This window comes from Schistocerca serialis, chromosome 7 (genome assembly GCF_023864345.2).
Source record: "Schistocerca serialis cubense isolate TAMUIC-IGC-003099 chromosome 7, iqSchSeri2.2, whole genome shotgun sequence".
NCBI classification, from domain to species: domain Eukaryota; kingdom Metazoa; phylum Arthropoda; class Insecta; order Orthoptera; family Acrididae; genus Schistocerca; species Schistocerca serialis.
Genome location: NC_064644.1, coordinates 514,233,576 through 514,253,141, shown reverse-complemented (window position 1 = coordinate 514,253,141; position 19,566 = coordinate 514,233,576). Strand labels below are relative to the sequence as shown.

Here is a 19,566-nt window from a genome sequence, read left to right as displayed (position 1 = left end):
GTTGGCGTTCCAAAACATCCCAAAGGTGTTCTATAGGATTCAGATCAGGACTCTGTGCAGGCCAGTCCATTACAGGGATGTTGTTGTCGTGTAACCACTCCGCCAGCCGTGCATTATGAACAGGTGCTCGATCGTGCTGAAAGATGCAATCTCTATCTCCGAATTGCTCTTCAACAGTGGGAAGCAATAAGGTGCTTAAAACATCAATATAGGCCTGTGCTGTGATAGTGCCACGTAAAACAACAAGGGGTGCAAGCCCTGTCCACACGCTGGCAGATGACGTTCACCGGACATTCGCCATACCCACGCCCCGCCATCGGATCGCCACATTGTGTACCGTGATTCGTCCCCCCACACAACGTTTTTCCAGTATTCAGTCGTCCAGTTTTTGCGCTCCTTACATCAAGCGAGGCGTTGTTTGGCATTTACCGGCGTGATGTCTGGCTTAAGAGCAACCGCTCGACCATGAAATCCAAGTTTTCTCATCTCTCGCCCAACTGTCATACTACTTGCAGTGGATGTTTATGCAGTCTGGAATTTCTAGGTGATGGTCTGGATAGATCTGCCTTTTCAACTGTCGGAGGTCTCTGTCAGTCAACAGACGAGGTCGGCCTGTACGTTTCTGTGCTGTACGTGTCCCTTCACGTTGCTACTTCACTATCACATCGGAAGCAGTGCACCTAGGGATGTTTAGGAGTGTGGAAATCTGGCGTACAGACGTATGACACAAGTGACACCCAATCACTTGACCACGTTTGAAGTCTGTGAGTTCCGCGGAGCGTTCTATTCTGCTCTCTCACGATGTGTAGTGACAACTGAGGTCGCTGATATGGAGTAGCTGGAAGTAGATGGCAGCACAATGCACCTAATACGAAAAACATATGTTTTTGGGGGTTTCTTTTACTTTTGATCGCATAGTGTATATGTTACAAAGCACTTATTCCAGTTCCAGTGGCGTGTATTCAGCTTTTTGTTAAGGTAAGCAGTTACAAAAGAAGGAAATATCATTTTTATATATGAAACTATTTTATATGTAATGTAGCTGTACTCTCTTTTTTGCCAAACACGTTCGTCACCAGTTCGTAAAATTAACGTTCGGACTTCAGCTACCACAGGAGATCCTTTGCGATAAACAATAGATCTAAATTTCGAAGCCGTTGTTGAGTCTGTGAACTACGTACATAAATCATTATTCTTTTTAGGACTGGAAATGTTCTCTCAGCTACAGTACTGCAGGGATAGGCGAAGTACACTGGAGTCCATTTGGCTAAATAAACTTCCACATACACTCCTGGAAATGGAAAAAAGAACACATTGACACCGGTGTGTCAGACCCACCATACTTGCTCCGGACACTGCGAGAGGGCTGTACAAGCAATGATCACACGCACGGCACAGCGGACACACCAGGAACCGCGGTGTTAGCCGTCGAATGGCGCTAGCTGCGCAGCATTTGTGCACCGCCGCCGTCAGTGTCAGCCAGTTTGCCGTGGCATACGGAGCTCCATCGCAGTCTTTAACACTGGTAGCATGCCGCGACAGCGTGGACGTGAACCGTATGTGCAGTTGACGGACTTTGAGCGAGGGCGTATAGTGGGCATGCAGGAGGCCGGGTGGACGTACCGCCGAATTGCTCAACACGTGGGGCGTGAGGTCTCCACAGTACATCGATGTTGTCGCCAGTGGTCGGCGGAAGGTGCACGTGCCCGTCGACCTGGGACCGGACCGCAGCGACGCACGGATGCACGCCAAGACCGTAGGATCCTACGCAGTGCCGTAGGGGACCGCACCGCCACTTCCCAGCAAATTAGGGACACTGTTGCTCCTGGGGTATCGGCGAGGACCATTCGCAACCGTCTCCATGAAGCTGGGCTACGGTCCCGCACACCGTTAGGCCGTCTTCCGCTCACGCCCCAACATCGTGCAGCCCGCCTCCAGTGGTGTCGCGACAGGCGTGAATGGAGGGACGAATGGAGACGTGTCGTCTTCAGCGATGAGAGTCGCTTCTGCCTTGGTGCCAATGATGGTCGTATGCGTGTTTGGCGCCGTGCAGGTGAGCGCCACAATCAGGACTGCATACGACCGAGGCACACAGGGCCAACACCCGGCATCATGGTGTGGGGAGCGATCTCCTACACTGGCCGTACACCACTGGTGATCGTCGAGGGGACACTGAATAGTGCACGGTACATCCAAACCGTCATCGAACCCATCGTTCTACCATTCCTAGACCGGCAAGGGAACTTGCTGTTCCAACAGGACAATGCACGTCCGCATGTATCCCGTGCCACCCAACGTGCTCTAGAAGGTGTACGTCAACTACCCTGGCCAGCAAGATCTCCGGATCTGTCCCCCATTGAGCATGTTTGGGACTGGATGAAGCGTCGTCTCACGCGGTCTGCACGTCCAGCACGAACGCTGGTCCAACTGAGGCGCCAGGTGGAAATGGCATGGCAAGCCGTTCCACAGGACTACATCCAGCATCTCTACGATCGTCTCCATGGGAGAATAGCAGCCTGCATTGCTGCGAAAGGTGGATATACACTGTACTAGTGCCGACATTGTGCATGCTCTGTTGCCTGTGTCTATGTGCCTGTGGTTCTGTCAGTGTGATCATGTGATGTATCTGACCCCAGGAATGTGTCAATAAAGTTTACCCTTCCTGGGACAATGAATTCACGGTGTTCTTGTTTCAATTTCCAGGAGTGTATAATCCATACATTTATTTCGCATTTCCCCTGAAATATACGTACCACAAGCTGTGGTCTAAAGCAGGAGAAATAAAAAAAAGATCCGTAGCAGTCTTTTCGATGGAACACATTACGGGAAACACCTTTGTATGGATCAAAATGCTGTACATTTAAATCTGCCAAAAACAACAGTGAGGTCAAGTTACTGTATTCACCTCGTAACTGTCCCATCACTGTATCCACAATTTCACTGTAGATAATCCTGAAGTTTGTTGCTAAATTGACTGCAGCGTCACACCTGGGACGTTTACTTACATGTTCATCCATATATTGATCATAACAAAACAGTCAATGTCGTAAGCACTGGCTTCCAATACAACAACTGATGCATCAGTGAGAGGGAAAATTTCCGAAGAAGTACGTAGAAGGAAATTGAAACTGACATCTTACGTCGTACTGTCTTCTTAAAAAGTGAAAGCATTGTACTACGAACCAAAGGAGTCGTACAACTGCACCGCCTGTCAGACACAGTAGGCAACATTTTCTTTATGTCATGATCTGAAGCCCTGGTTCTTTTAGTTGACTTAGAGGGAAAAGCTGCAGTGCCATTGAAAGTGAGGAAAAATTTCTAGATTTTTGACCCTTGAGTTGTCTTTTGATAGCACTAAATTCAGTCCATGGGCGGAACAACGAACGAATATTGCAGTAAAAAACATGTTTTTCGATCTAGATTGCAATACCTTCAAACTGACAGCCGAAACTTTAGCCTCATTGTTACTCTGAGTGATTAGTATTTCATTGAACTCATAGTCGTGTATCAATTGTAGCGTAAATGAAGTAGCATGTCGGCTGTTGTGTCATCAGAGCTGTTCATGTATTAAAAAATCTCTCATGGATTTGACGATCAACTGTGATGTAGCGAAATACTGTGGAGTCGATCAAAAAATTATTTATTTTAGTTGTTTCATTAAGAAATACAGATATAAAACTGGACTGACCCGTACCATTTCTTGCTTTTATTTACAAGAGCGTTTGAAGCAAAAGTGATTAAATCATTCTCTGTTGCCCGCCCGGTTCGCCGTGCGGTCTAACGCATGGCTTTCCGGAGTGGGATGGAGCGTCTGGAGCCCGGCACGAATCCGCCCGGCAGACTTGTGTCGAGGTCCGGTGAGCCGCCCAGTCTGTGGATGGTTTTTAGGCGGTTTTCCATCTGCCACGGCGAATGCGGGCTGGTTCCCCTTATTTCACCTCAGCTACAATATGTCGGCGATCGCTGCGCAAACAAGTTCTCCACGTACGCGTACACCACCATTACTCTACCACGCAAACATAGTAGTTAGACTCGTCTGGTGTGAGACGTTCCCTGGGGGGCGGGGGGGGGGGGGGTCCACCGGGGGCGGAACCGCACAATAACCCTGGGTTCGGTGCGGCGACGGCGGAGGGATGAAGTGGACTGCGGTAGTCGTCGTGGTGTTGCGGACCACTGCGGCTGCGGCTGGGACGGAGCCTCTCCTTCTTTTTAGGTCCCCGGTTAACATACAATACATACAATATATTCTCTGTTAGGCTTGAAATAGCTGTTAACACATATGAATTCTCTGTTAGGTTTGAGATAGGTGTTAACACATATGAATCTTCTATCTGACATCCCAGCCTCTCGTCAGATTCACTGAGATGTACAAGTTCAAAATTATTGTGTTTAGCCGGCCACTGTGGCCGAGCGGTTCTAGGCGCTTCAGTCTGGAAACACGATGCCGCTACGGTCGCAGGTTCGAATCCTACCTAATGCATGGATGTGTGTGATGTCCTTAGGTTAGTTAGGTTCTAAGTTAGAGGGGACTGATGGCCTCAGATGTTAAGTCCCATAGTGCTCAGAGCCATTTGAACCAGTTGTCTTTATTAAGGAACAAGCGTGATTCATAACGTTCTCTGAACGTCATCTCCTGCACTGATAAAAAACAGACTACATCAGTTACGCGTTTCATTATGTTCCTGTTCTTTTGTATGAGATTATCATTTTGTAAATTACCGACTGTCCTCAGTCAACATGCAACCAATTACGGTCTTCCCTGTGTTACCGTCCAAAGATCGTGATGCCGTAACAAAGTCGGCACCTCGCAATGATACCCCATAAGTTAATGATGTCTCGTTGCATTTCGCAACGACGAATGGGAGGCGCAGGTGAGAACAAACCCTCTCTCCCAATACAACGGCGGCACCGCACGGACGCCGATATACAACCAAACAGAGCAAGGTACTGTCCAGTTCGTGGCCTCCGATCAAGAAGACAACATCGACTAGTTAGGTCTCATTTGTTACGTCTCAGAATGAACTGTACTTTTGAACACTGACAGCTTCGTACTTCGAGAGAAGAGTTTAGAAAATGGGTGCATCAAGAGTTGCTTTAATACTTAAAGACAGTTGTAAATATTTAGCGCATTGCTATGGTTATGGATTGTATAAAGTTAAGCAAATCTTTTTATGATCCACTTAATAAACCGAACTAATATTTCATGTGTTGTGGTTCCGGCAGCAATGAAAGAACCCACAGCTATGATTGAACGGTTGTAGTTTCTCCGGGTCATAATATTCCCAAATGATTTTTCATTGAATATGGACAACAACTAGATCTGAGACAATTGATTTGTGGCCTTAAGAACATGTCACAGTAACAAATATTATTCCAAATGGGTTTATCAGATGTAAACAAATGATATGGTCCTGCAATACGTCTTTTCATGTAAGTACAGGGTTATTACAAATGATTGAAGCGATTCCACAGCTCTACAATAACTATTATTTGAGATATTTTCACAATGCTTTGCACACACATACAAAAACTCAAAAAGTTTTTTTAGGCATTCACAAATGTTCGATATGTGCCCCTTTAGTGATTCGGCAGACATCAAGCCGATAATCAAGCTCCTCCCACACTCGGTGCAGCATGTCCCCATCAATGAGTTCGAAAGCATCGTTGATGCGAGCTCGCAGTTCTGGCACGTTTCTTGGTAGAGGAGGTTTAAACACTGAATCTTTCACATAACCCCACAGAAAGAAATCGTATGGGGTTAAGTCGGGAGAGCGTGGAGGCCATGACATGAATTGCTAATCATGATCTCCACCACGACCGATCCATCGGTTTTCCAATCTCCTGTTTAAGAAATGCGGAACATCATGATGGAAGTGCGGTGGAGCACCATCCTGTTGAAAGATGAAGTCGGCGCTGTCGGTCTCCAGTTGTGGCATGAGCCAATTTTCCTGCATGTCCAGATACACGTGTCCTATAACGTTTTTTTCGCAGAAGAAAAAGGGGCCGTAAACTTTAAACCGTGAGATTGCACAAAACACGTTAACTTTTGGTGAATTGCGAATTTGCTGCACGAATGCGTGAGAATTCTCTACCGCCCAGATACGCACATTGTATCTGTTCACTTCACCATTAAGAAAAAATGTTGCTTCATCACTGAAAACAAGTTTCGCACTGAACGCTTCCATGAGCTGTTGCAACCGCGCCGAAAATTCAAAGCGTTTGACTTTGTCATCGGGTGTCAGGGCTTGTAGCAATTGTAAACGGTAAGGCTTCTGCTTTAGCCTTTTCCGTAAGATTTTCCAAACCGTCGGCTGTGGTACGTTTAGCTCCCTGCTTGCTTTATTCGTCGACTTCCGCGGGCTACGCGTGAAACTTGCCCGCACGCGTTCAACCGTTTCTTCGCTCACTGCAGGCCGACCCGTTGATTTCCCCTTACAGAGGCATCCAGAAGCTTTAAACTGCGCATACCATCGCCGAATGGAGTTAGTAGTTGGTGGATCTTTGTTGAACTTCGTCCTGAAGTATCGTTGCACTGTTATGACTGACTGATGTGAGTGCATTTCAAGCACGACATACGCTTTCTCGGCTCCTGTCACCATTTTGTCTCACTGCGCTCTCGAGCGCTCTGGCGGCAGAAACGTGAAGTGCGGCTTCAGCCGAACAAAACTTTATGAGTTTTTCTACGTATCTGTAGTGTATCGTGACCATATGTCAATGAATGGAGCTACAGTGAACTTACGAAATCGCTTCAATCATTTGTAATAGCCCTGTAGATTCTGTCAGTCACTTGTTGCTGTTGTAAAGTTGTAAATTGAAACGTTGTATCGCATTTTCACCTTAACTGTGTTGCGTAATTCAGGTGTAGGTTTCCCATTATATTTCCGTTCTCTTGGAATCTGTGGGTAGCATAGTTGTGTAGCACAGTGACACGTACTGCACAAGTCGCACCATTGCTGCCATGCTTGGTTTTCCATGCTCTCTCGCTCAGCACTGTGATAAGCAGTGAACTCAGTAGCTTGCCTTCCGGCCAACTGCTATATACCCATGCAACGTTTATTTTAAACTGTTAAGGTTGTCCATGGCATTTAGGTAAGGTAAACCTTTGCGCCACATTTGTAATTAGTCACTTTCCAGAACTACGAGCACGTTTGCATCATCTCCAGGAAGGAAAACCCACAGGAGGGCCTGGACCAGCTGAGTGTGGGCCCTGGTGACCGACGGTGAGCAGGTAACCAGAAATCCCAGAGCTCCAGCGGCTGCTTATACAGCCCATTCTGAAAACATTTCAATTCTAATGCGTAGTGGGTGTGAAGTTACAAAGATTGCTGAAAATTAGCAGAAATCAACAGTGCTAATGCAAAAATATTGCATAAGTCAGCACAAGTACGAAATACTTTTAAACTCTTATGTTTCCATTGGTTTGGTAATTGTTTCCAGCTTATCCTCGGTAAGCAGTGCTTGCCTTGCATCCACTGAATACATGACACTGACGTACTCCATTGTTAACACAGATCACTTACGTCACAGCTGAGACGTATAGCGTGCACAAAACGCCGTGTCCGCCAGATGCACAGTCGGCTGGAGAAGTGTGGGGAGAGCGATAGTGTTGGGACGGGGGGGGGGGGTGGGGGGGGGGGTGGGTGGGAAGGGGGGGTCGTTCAGACCGCTGTAGGGGAAATGCCGAGTGCTGGAGGGGATGTGCTGTTCTAAACTGGAGTCTACACTCACATTTTTGGTAAGTATTAAGCAGGGCCCCTCCACGCTCACATTTGCATGGCGACCATTCAAAAAGATCTGTCAGATCTTCTTTGGTTAGTATCTAAAAAGAATTCTGCCAAAAAACGCAGCGATTTGGTTTTGCCTTGTTTGTTAACCATTTTAGCTTACGGAGAAGAGTCACGAGTGGGGAATTCTGGAAAAACCTACACATTTCTCTTGTTTCCATGTTAAAATTAGCTTCTTTTCACAAAACTCAGCAGAGTTTACACAGTCGCACCTCACTGACGTGTTGTACAGGCGCAACTGAGAGAGAATTATGAAACATTGGTTTATTAGGTTTATTAAGTGAGGAACTGAGGAAAAGTTCACTTATGTTGCTCCAAAACCCACGGCTTTTCACGTTTCACCAGCTATCGAAGGGTCTTAAAAATTACCTTCTTTCATCATTAAAGTCTATAGTTAGTGCAATAACACGGTATGTAACGAAATTTGCATAATAACCACATGCAAAAATAGTCTCTGCTCTCTGTGTGCTATCATTTGTCAAAATCTCATTTCGATATCTCAACCGTTTGCGAAATATGAGAAATGGTGTGAATATTTCACTCTGGCTCTATCACTGGAGCATTGTGATCACAAATGAGTGCACTAAGTCAGACCAGTTTTGTTGAGATTAGTGACATAAAGAGACCTACAACCAAGTGTAAAGAAAAATTTAATATGTTAGCTAAATTTAATACACAGCAACATATAGGCTGCACTGGGTAGCCGTGCAGTCTGAGGCGTCTTGACACGGTCCACACGGCTCCCTCCGTCGGAGGTTCGAGTCCTCCCTCAGGCTGGGGGGTGTGTGTGTTGTCCTTAGCGTAAGTTAGTTTAAGTTAGAGTAAGTAGTACCTAAGCCTAGGGACCGATGACCTCAGCAGTTTGGTCCCATGGGCACTTACCACAAATTTCCAATATTACACTACTGGCCATTAAAATTGCTATACTACGAAGATGACGTGCTACACACGCGAAATTTAAACGACAGGAAGAAGATGCTGTGATATGCAAATGATTAGCTTTTCAGACCATTCACACAAGGTTGGCGCCGGTGTCGGCACCTACAACGTGCTGACATGAGGAAAGTTTCCAAACGATTTCTCATACATAAACAGCTGTTGACCGGTGTTGCTTGTTGAAATGCTGTTGTGAAGCCTCGTGTAAGGAGGAGAAATGCGTACCATCACGTTCCAGACTTTCATAAAGGTCGGATTGTAGCCTATCGTGATTTCGGTTCATCGTATCGAGACATTGCTGCTCGCGTTGGTCGAGATCCAATGACTGTTAGCAGAATATGGAATCGGTGGGTTCAGGAAGGTAATATGGAACGCCGTGCTGGATCCTAACGGCCTCGTATCACTAGCAGTCGAGATGACAGGCATCTTATCCGCATGGAATCTGTAACGGATCGTGCAGCCACGTCTCGATCCCTGTGTCAACAGATGGGGACGTTTGCAAGACAACCACGATCTGCACGAACAGTTCGACGACGTTTGCAGCAGCATGGACGATCAACTCGGAGACCATGGCGCTGCACCACAGACAGGAGTGCCTGCGATGGTGTACTCAACGACGAACCTCGGTGCACGAATGGCAAAACGTCATTTTTTCGGATGAATCCAAGTTCTATTTACAGCTTCATGATGGTCGCATCCTTGTTTGGCGACATTGCGGTGAACGCACATTGGAAGCGTGTATTCGTCAGCGCCATACTGGCGTGTCAGCCGGCGTGATGGTATGGGGTGCCATTTGTTACACGTCTCGGTCACCTCTTCTTGGCATTGACGGCACTTTGAACAGTGGACGTTACATTTCAGATGAGTTACGAACCGTGGCTCTACCCTTCATTCACTCCCTGCGAAACCCTACATTTCAGCAGGATAATCCACGACCGCGTGTTGTAGGTCTTGTACGGGCCTTTCGGGATACAGAAAATGTTCGACTGCTGTCCTGGCCAGCATATTCTCCAGATCTCTCACCAATTGAAAACGTCTGGTGAATGATGACCGAGCAACTGGCTCGTCACAATACGCCAGTCACTACTCTTGATGAACTGTGGTATCGTGGTGAAACTGCAAGGGCAGTTGTACCTGTACACGCCATCCAAGCTCTGTTTGACTCAATGCCCAGGCGTATCAAGGCCGTTATTACGGCCAGAGGTGGTTGTTCTGAATACTGATTTCTCAGGATCTATGCACCCAAATTGCGTGAAAATGTTGTAGTATAATATATTTGTCCAATAAATATCCGTTAATCATCTGCATTTCTTCTTGATGTAGCAATTTTAATGGCCAGTAGCGTATGTCATATGCGCCAGACGCAAAATCATAGCGACCTTTATCTTTCATTGCAAACTTTTCCGAATTTCACAATGTTTCTTACTTCCTCGTAAATATAGCTGTAACTACGATGGGCTCATCGTAATGAACCCGACATGTAAGGATACAGGTAAATCAAAAATAACATTTATTTACGAATAGTTTGTGTAAGATCGGTTGAGATAGATTGCAGGGCGTGCGCTTCGATTCTGTCATCGCCAACTGGTCAGGAGCTGGAAAATTCTTCTGAGTGAACTCGTCAAGCTCTTTGGACCAAAACTGGTCACTGAGGATCGGTCGACGTCTCCTGCGCGACCTATACGACTGCTGCTCGCTTTTGCTATGTCCCCCACCACTACTGCAGCCGCAGCCAGGATACACAAGATCTCCTAAGTAGATGAACGAAGATATAGTCTGTCCAAAAATATTCTAGGACAGACAGCTACGAAAGAACTAGGGGGGCGACACCTACGACGAAAACACGACACGCGCTCAGCCAAACCCACGAGACCTGTAGGTGCACCAACCGGCCCTGGTCGCCAGACTTTTACCGTAACGATACAACACTTGCCACTTTCACTATGCTGCAGTTTCAGGCCGCTAGTTGTCTCGTGGGATAATTCATTGCACACTGAGAAGTTGTTTGTTTTGTCGTCTTACAATTCTTGGCCAGGAGACTGCGGTACACGCACAATCGGGGAAACTGTATTCGCGTTGTGTGCTTACAACATCGACAATAATTCTAGATCGTACTCCCCACCATTCTGTTGTTGTTGAAAATATGCCTTTCATGAGGATTTGGAAGATAGAGACGATTGGCTACAAAGCTTAAATGTCAAAGTAGATGACGAATTTAAAAAAAGTACAGCTTAAGGATCTCATGTACCTCCATAAATCACAGTTTCCTATAATCAGATGTGATGAGCTGGCAAAAACGTATGGGTATAGACACTGACACGACGGTTTCAACACTGTAGAATACGTAGTCTGTACTCGAGACAATCAGTAATGAAATTGTTAAGAAAATAACCTTTGAAAACTGGAAAAGTTGTCAATAGGTGCCTCGTGTGATACAAATAGATTTTTAACTATTTTTTACAACAGGACATTTTTCCGTTGAGATGTACGTCAATCTTAGATACACTCCTGGAAATGGAAAAAAGAACACATTGACACCGGTGTGTCAGACCCACCATACTTGCTCCGGACACTGCGAGAGGGCTGTACAAGCAATGATCACACGCACGGCACAGCGGACACACCAGGTACCGCGGTGTTGGCCGTCGAATGGCGCAAGCTGCGCAGCATTTGTGCACCGCCGCCGTCAGTGTCAGCCAGTTTGCCGTGACATACGGAGCTCCATCGCAGTCTTTAACACTGGTAGCATGCCGCGACAGCGTGGACGTGAACCGTATGTGCAGTTGACGGACTTTGAGCGAGGGCGTATAGTGGGCATGCGGGAGGCCGGGTGGACGTACCGCCGAATTGCTCAACACGTGGGGCGTGAGGTCTCCACAGTACATCGATGTTGTCGCCAGTGGTCGGCGGAAGGTGCACGTGCCCGTCGACCTGGGACCGGACCGCAGCGACGCACGGATGCACGCCAAGACCGTAGGATCCTACGCAGTGCCGTAGGGGACCGCACCGCCACTTCCCAGCAAATTAGGGACACTGTTGCTCCTGCGGTATCGGCGAGGACCATTCGCAACCGTCTCCATGAAGCTGGGCTATGGTCCCGCACACCGTTAGGCCGTCTTCCGCTCACGCCCCAACATCGTGCAGCCCGCCTCCAGTGGTGTCGCGACAGGCGTGAATGGAGGGACGAATGGAGACGTGTCGTCTTCAGCGATGAGAGTCGCTTCTGCCTTGGTGCCAATGATGGTCGTATGCGTGTTTGGCGCCGTGCAGGTCAGCGCCACAATCAGGACTGCATACGACCGAGGCACACAGGGCCAACACCCGGCATCATGGTGTGGGGAGCGATCTCCTACACTGGCCGTACACCACTGGTGATCGTCGAGGGGACACTGAATAGTGCACGGTACATCCAAACCGTCATCGAACCCATCGTTCTACCATTCCTAGACCGGCAAGGGAACTTGCTGTTTCAACAGGACAATGCACGTCCGCATGTATCCCGTGGCACCCAACGTGCTCTAGAAGGTGTAAGTCAACTACCCTGGCCAGCAAGATCTCCGGATCTGTCCCCCATTGAGCATGTTTGGGACTGGATGAAGCGTCGTCTCACGCGGTCTGCACGTCCAGCACGAACGCTGGTCCAACTGAGGCGCCAGGTCGAAATGGCATGGCAAGCCGTTCCACAGGACTACATCCAGCATCTCTACGATCGTCTCCATGGGAGAATAGCAGCCTGCATTGCTGCGAAAGGTGGATATACACTGTACTAGTGCCGACATTGTGCATGCTCTGTTGCCTGTGTCTATGTGCCTGTGGGTCTGTCAGTGTGATCATGTGATGTATCTGACCCCAGGAATGTGTCAATAAAGTTTCCCCTTCCTGGGGCAATGAATTCACGGTGTTCTTATTTCAATTTCCAGGAGTGTATTTAACTCGAGGTATGAGAACTATAGTACACAACAATGTGACATGGCACTGTCTAGGACATCACGGATGTTGACCGGAGTGATACCACTGGTGCATAATATTCAAAAAAATGTTAAAATGTGTGTAAAATCTTATGGAACTTAACTGCTAAAGTCATCAGTCCCTAAGCTTACACACTACTTACCCTAAATTATCCTAAGGACAAACACACACACCCATGTTTGCACCACATGAATACACGCTAGCTTCACAGAGTGCCTCGTAAAAAGTAGCAGTGCAGCGGAGTACGGCATCAGCCGTGGATGCTCTTTTGGCACTGATTTGAACTTCCTAGAGCTTGGGAACAGGTAACAAGAGATCGTATCCGCTTTTAAACATACAGGCGGAATTCTGATTCAGCCCGTCAAGGTATGTGAACTCGCAGAATATGCGCCATTATCCATTAGCAATACTAGGAAGAGCAGTTGTAAGTATGATCTCAAGACTAATTTAGTGTGCAGTTTCTGGTGCCTGCATCGTAACATGTTTTTTATAACGAAACAGTTAATGCTAACCGGTATCTCCAGAAATCGTTTAATCCATATGTGTATCACTTCACAAAAGATGAATGACTGTAACAGTATTTTCAGCAAGACGGAGCGACACCAGATACTAACTTGACAATCTTTTCGCGAGTGCATGAGGTATTCGTCAAGGTGAGCACAATCGGCTGAGGCAGTGCAATCTCCTGATTATCTCGATCGCCGGGTCTCTCTGCCTATGATCTTTACGTATAGGCTAAACTGAAGGGTCAGGTGCACTCAAATAATTCTCACACAATGAATGAGATAAAGCAGATTACTGAAATCGCGATTGCCAATATCCATGAGACAGAGCTGGTACTCGTGTTTCACAGTTTAATATATAGAACATAGCGCTGCGTCGGCTTCATCGATGGCCATTGCCAGTACATTCTGTGATTTTCATCATCAAGAGTCAGTTGCGTGACAGTATTACTGTTACAAAATATAGCAATAGATGGCGCTGTAAGCATCATAATTCAATAGAGGTCGACTACAAATGACAAATGAATCATATAACAATGCCTAAGGTGTATTTTGACCTTAAACAAACTGTACTACTCAGTGTGCATGGGTGTACAGGTGTGATAGTGTTAGTTACAGGGTTGTAACATATCGGATGGAAAAAATCGGTTTTTAATTGTCCTGAGACCAAAAACCGCATAAAAAAGTCAATTAAAATCAAATAGAATTATCAATTTCCGTGTGACTGGCGCAAAACATGTTCAATATCCACCGTTTTCTGCAACAAGCTGAAATCGAGAAACAGCTGAGCCGTGGCTGGCTCGTGTTATGCTTTGCATTAAACCTTGGTTCCTATTCTGTGATTAGTCTCCCGCGTTTATCGCGATTATGCTGTTACCCTCTCTCTCCGCTAGTCGTAGCTGCAGTGTGTATCGATATTCGCACGCTTGTACTATCTTTGGCCTCACGCTTGTAGCTTCCTACTGTGTCGTGTGCGGACAGTTGGTCGGTTGGCGTGGAGCAGCGAGGAAGTCTCCGTGGCGCGTGTCTGGCCGGGCCCGTGAGCGGCGTCCACGCGCGATCGGAGTGTGAGTGGCTGTTCCCATTGCTACGAGGTCCGTGGCTCACCGATCCCGGACACGAAAGTTGAGTCTTTACTTAATCTACCAGACAGCCCCAGCTGTTCACATTGTGCCGTTTGAATTTCGTTGTAGGCTGTTGGGACATTCCCTCGAGCAACAACGTGTGTTTTCAAGTTGACGAAATTCCAGCCTCCCTCCTGTGGAGTTTAACTTGATTATGTTGGAATTGAAGTGCACCAGCGATATCTTCTGCCTTGTGGCCATTAACGTTCCGGTTACCCGCACTGGCCGTTGACGTAAATTCAGGCAGCGTATTTTCCTCGTCGTGTTGTGGCTGTCCGGCACGGCGTGTAGTTTGACAGCCGAATGTGTAATTTGTTTTGGGCGCCAATACCTTCTGCGATCTTCGGTGTTCCATTGAACTCCCTGTTGTGTGCTGGTCGGGTGGAGCGGAAGTTATCCTGTCCCTTGGTCCGTTGACTGTCTGTCGGTTGGATTGCCGTCGGATTGAGAATTGTTGGGCTGACTGCCAGTCTCGCCTAAGCGAGCGTTTGAATTCCAGTCCGACCCGTGGAAACTTCTGAGCGCCATTTGATGTGCTGCCTTCTCTTATTTGTCCTTGTTGTTTGTTTATCTATAGCTCCTAGCCGATTTTTAATTAAAGTTGTTTTGCTCTTAAGGTGTGAGATTGTTTGGGTCTTCAGCCTGATTGAAAGAAATTTTAGGATAAGGCCTTCTGCCTTTTAAAATTCAAATTCCTATTTTGAGCCTTAAACTATTGGCCTTCAACCGATTTTAAGTTAAAGTTGTTTTGCCCTTAGGGCGTGATATTATTTAGGCCTTCAGACTAATTTGGAGAAATGTTGTAAGATAAGGCTTTCTGCCTTTTAAAATTCAAAATCTTGTTTTTCAGTCTTAAGAGATTGGCCTTCAGCCGGTTTTAAATTAAAGTTGTTTTGCCCGAGGCGTGAGATTGAATGGCGCATTTAGCCGGGAATTAAGCTCTAAAATTAATGTTTGGCATGCTCTGTTTTTAATGTTTTCTTTACTCTTGTAATGTTTGTCAAATGAATAAAGTAGTATGTTCGAGTGCAACTGTCAGTCACTCATTTTGGCCCCTTTCCACAAATTGAACTATCTGTCCTGTCCTGCGGGTATAGCAGGGGATCTCAACAGTGCTGTTGAAATGTTTCCGGGGTCATGTTCAGAATGTATTGCGCAATGCGTGCCTTCAATGCAGCTAAGTTTGCAATCGGAATTCTGAACAAAACACATTTCAGAAAGCCCCACAGCCAGAAGTCACACGGATTAAGATCAGGGGACTGGGACGGCCAGGCTGTAGGGAAATGGCGCTTCAGCAGCTGCTTGACTGGATCTCAAATGTGCGAAAGTGCGCAATCTCGGATAAAAATGATCCTATCCACACATTCACGCTGTTGGAGAGCTGGAATGACGTGGTTGCGCAAAAGACACTCATAGCGCTTACGAGTGACGGTACAGGTAACAAGACCGGAAGAACCTGACCCTATGATAAATGATCCCGTCAACCTGCACCATATAGTGACATTTTCAGGATGAAGTGGTACTGGTTGGTTTGCGTGTGGAATTTCGGTTGCTCATATTCGACGATTATGTGCATTGACATATCATGTCAGATGGAAATGGGCTTCGTCTGTTCACAAAATCTTCCACGGCCAATCATTGTCCACTTCCATGCGAGCAAGAAATTGTAAAGCAAAGGTCACTCTTGCTGGCAGGTCAACAGGAAGCAACTCGTGCACATGGGTAATTTTGAATGGGTAACAAAGTAGGATGTTTCGTAGGATTTTACGCACCGTGCTCACGGGTATATCGAATGTTCGGGCAATTCTCCATGCACTACACGTTTGCACACCACCGCTCGTCTCCTTTTACATTGCTGTAGCCACTGCTTCCACTGACATCGAATCAATTCGTTTCCTCCCTCTACCAGGTTTGCACACAAAAAATAACACGTCTTTTCAAATTTCCGAATCGTTTTCTCCAGAAGCACGGCAGTCATACGGAACTTCTGCAGAAAGACGTATGCACAATCATCATTCTTGTAATACAGCTATACAAGCAGAGAGAGATTCTGCATTGAGACAGCACGGCGAATGTCGCAGACGCGAAAGGAGGAAAAGCCGTGTACCGGGCGTGTTTATATCACCTTCAATGGATCGTGAGCATGAGAGGTGTTTTCGTTTTCGTATTCTGACACATACAACGCCATCTATTAATCAATTTCGCACTATTTTTTCTTCTGCCATACGTTTCCCCCCTTCTACGATAATATTCCGTTGCAACTGACATCATTCTGCCCAGTGGTGTTATTTCTACAGCCTTTTGAAAGTTTAACTTTAGTCATAATCATTCGGTATACCTACACTACTGGCCTTTAAAATTAATACACCAAGAAGAAATGCAGATGATAAACGGGTATTCATTGGACAAATATATTATACTAGAACTGACATGTGATTACATTTTCACGTAATTTGCGTGCATACATCCTGAGAAATCAGTACCCAGAACAACCACCTCTGGCCGTAAAAACAGCCTTGATATGCCTGGGCATTGCGTCACACAGAGCTTGGATGGCGTGTACAGGTACAGCTGCCCATGCAACTTCAACACGATACCACAGTTCATCATGAGTAGTAACTAGCGTATTGTGACGAGCCGGTTGCTCGGTCACCATTGACCAGACGTTTTCATTTGGTGAGAGATCTGGAGAATGTGCTGGCCAGGCCAGCAGTCGAACATGTTCTGTATCCAGAAAGGACCTGCAACATGCAGTCGTGCATTATCCTGCTGAAATGTAGGGTTTCGCAGGGATCGAATGAAGGGTAGAACCACGGGTGGTAACACATCTGAAATGTAACGTCCACTGTTCAATGCGCCATCAATGCGAACAAGAGGTGACCTATACGTGTAACCAATGGCACCCCACGCCATGACACCGGGTGATACCCCAGTATGGCGATGACGAATACATGCTTCGAGTGTGCGTTCACCGCGATGTCGCCAAACACGGATACGACCATCACGATGCTGTAACCAGAACCTGGATTCATTCGAAAAAATGACGTTCTACCATTCGTGCACCCAGTTTCGTCGTTGAGTACACCATCGCAGGCGCTCCTGTCTGTGATGCAGCGTCAAGTGTAACCGCAGCCATGGTCTCCGAGCTGATAGTCCCTGCTGCTGCAAACGTCGTCGAACTGTTCGTGCAGACGGTGGTTGTCTTGCAAACGTCCACATCTGTTGACTCAGGGATCGAAACGTGGCTGCATGATCCGTTACAGATTCCATGCGGATAAGATGCCTGTCATCTCGACTGCTAGTGATACGAGGCCGTTGGGATCCAGCACGGCGTTCCGTATTACCCTCCTGAACCCACTGATTCCATATTCTGCTAACAGTCATTGGATCCCGAGCAACGCGAGCAGCAATGTCCCGATACGATAAACCGCAATCGTGATAGGCTACAATCCGACCTTTATGAAAGTCGGAAACGTGATGGCACGCATTTCTCCTCCTTACACGAGACATCACAACGACGTTTCACCAGGCAACGCCGGTCAACTGGTGTTTGTGTATGAGAAATCGGTTGGAAACTGTCCACATGTCAGCACATTGTAGGTGTCGCCACCGGCGCCAACCTTGTGTGAATGGTCTGAAAAGCTAATCATTTGCATATCACAGCATCTTCTTCCTGTCTGTTTAATTTCACGTGTGTAGCACGTCATCTTCGTGGAGTAGCAATTTTAATGGCCAGTAGTGTAAGTACAGCTATTTCTGTTAGTGACTGAAGACGGTGTATTGAATACCATTCCATCAGTATTTACTTCAAACGTAGGACTTTGCTGCTCTACACGATGTTACCCTTCACTCGCCGCCAGACACTGTTGGGAATTCCTCGCAGCCGGCTCATTACGACCGACATCCACTGTCTAGACTGCAGCAGCTATTATCAGTTCACCGAGTCAACGATTCCGGGGTTTCGTATCGTATTAGACTCTGTGACGCCAAACTTTCAACATGGTCACGCTCAAAACTCTCATTGCCGGTGAGAATTCGCTACTGAAAATGTGTTGGTTCAAATGGCTCTGAGCACTATGGGACTCTACTTCTGAGGTCATCAGTCCCGTAGAGCTTAGAACTACTTAAACCTAACTAACCTAAAGACATCACACACATCCATGCCCGAGGCAGAATTCGAACTTGCGACCGTAGCGATCGCGCGGTGCGAGACTGTAGCGTCTAGAACCGCTCGGCCACACCGGCCGACTGTAAATGTGTCCTAGACGGCATTGTACAGATGGCTTGCTGCCAAAGCCGGTACGACGAGTTAAGACTAAGAATAAATGCATGAGGAGGTTCTCCAGTCGACTGTGAAACTACAGCCACTGAGAGGGCGCTTACCTGGCGCACATCAGCGTTTCACTGTGCGCAGCGGCACCTGGCCGTACTGCCGAACCGCCGCCGCCGCCGCCGCCGCCGCCGCCACCGACGACGACGACGACCGCTCCTGTTACGTTGATCCCGCGGCGCTTTTATTGCCGCTGGCTCCACGGGAGCAGTGGAACAGCACCACAGATGCAGCTGGCCGTTATCATTTCCCGATACCGCTAGAGCGTCTACTGTATTCTGCTCTGGCACTAAACGTAAAACGTGCGTAGCAGACAATGGTAAGCCATATTCCGAGACAGTAAAAACGGCATGCATGACGGTTTTGAACGTAAAGTAAGCATCAGAGATATCCCGCAATATATGATACAGAATAACGTACAATTTACGCGTTTATTGTAATTCTGTCAGAGACAGCAAAGGACCTGGAAGAGCAGTTGAACGGAATGGACAGTGTCTTGAAAGGAGTATATAGGATGAACATCAACAAAAGCAAAACGAGGATGATTGAATTTAGTCGAATTAAGTCGGGTGATGCTGAGGGAATTAGATTAGGAAATGAGACACTTAAAGTAGTAAAGGAGTTTTGCTGTTTGGGGAGCAAAATAACTGATGATGGTCGAAGTAGAGAGGATATAAAATGTAGACTGGCAATGGCAAGGAAAGCATTTCTGAAGAAGAGAAATTTGTTAACATCGAGTATAGATTTAAGTGTCAGGAAGTCGTTTCTGAAAGTATTTGTATGGAGTGTAGCCATGTATGGAAGTGAAACATGGACAACAAATAGTTTGGATAAGAAGAGAATAGAAGCTTTCTAAATGTGGTGCTACAGAAGAATGCTTAAGATTAGATGGGTAGATCACATAACTAACCAGGAAGTAC

At 46.9% G+C, this 19,566-nt stretch overlaps 1 protein-coding gene across 1 annotated transcript in view; it reads left to right on the top strand.

Annotated features, from left to right (window-relative positions):
* Positions 1 to 19,566, top strand: part of LOC126413182 (uncharacterized) — a 166,221-nt gene that overhangs the window by 31,389 nt on the left and 115,266 nt on the right. The window contains exon 2 of the mRNA XM_050083078.1: positions 18,731 to 18,919. Within this exon, the coding sequence (XP_049939035.1) occupies positions 18,731 to 18,919 (189 nt within the window). The remainder of the gene's footprint in view (positions 1 to 18,730; positions 18,920 to 19,566) is intronic.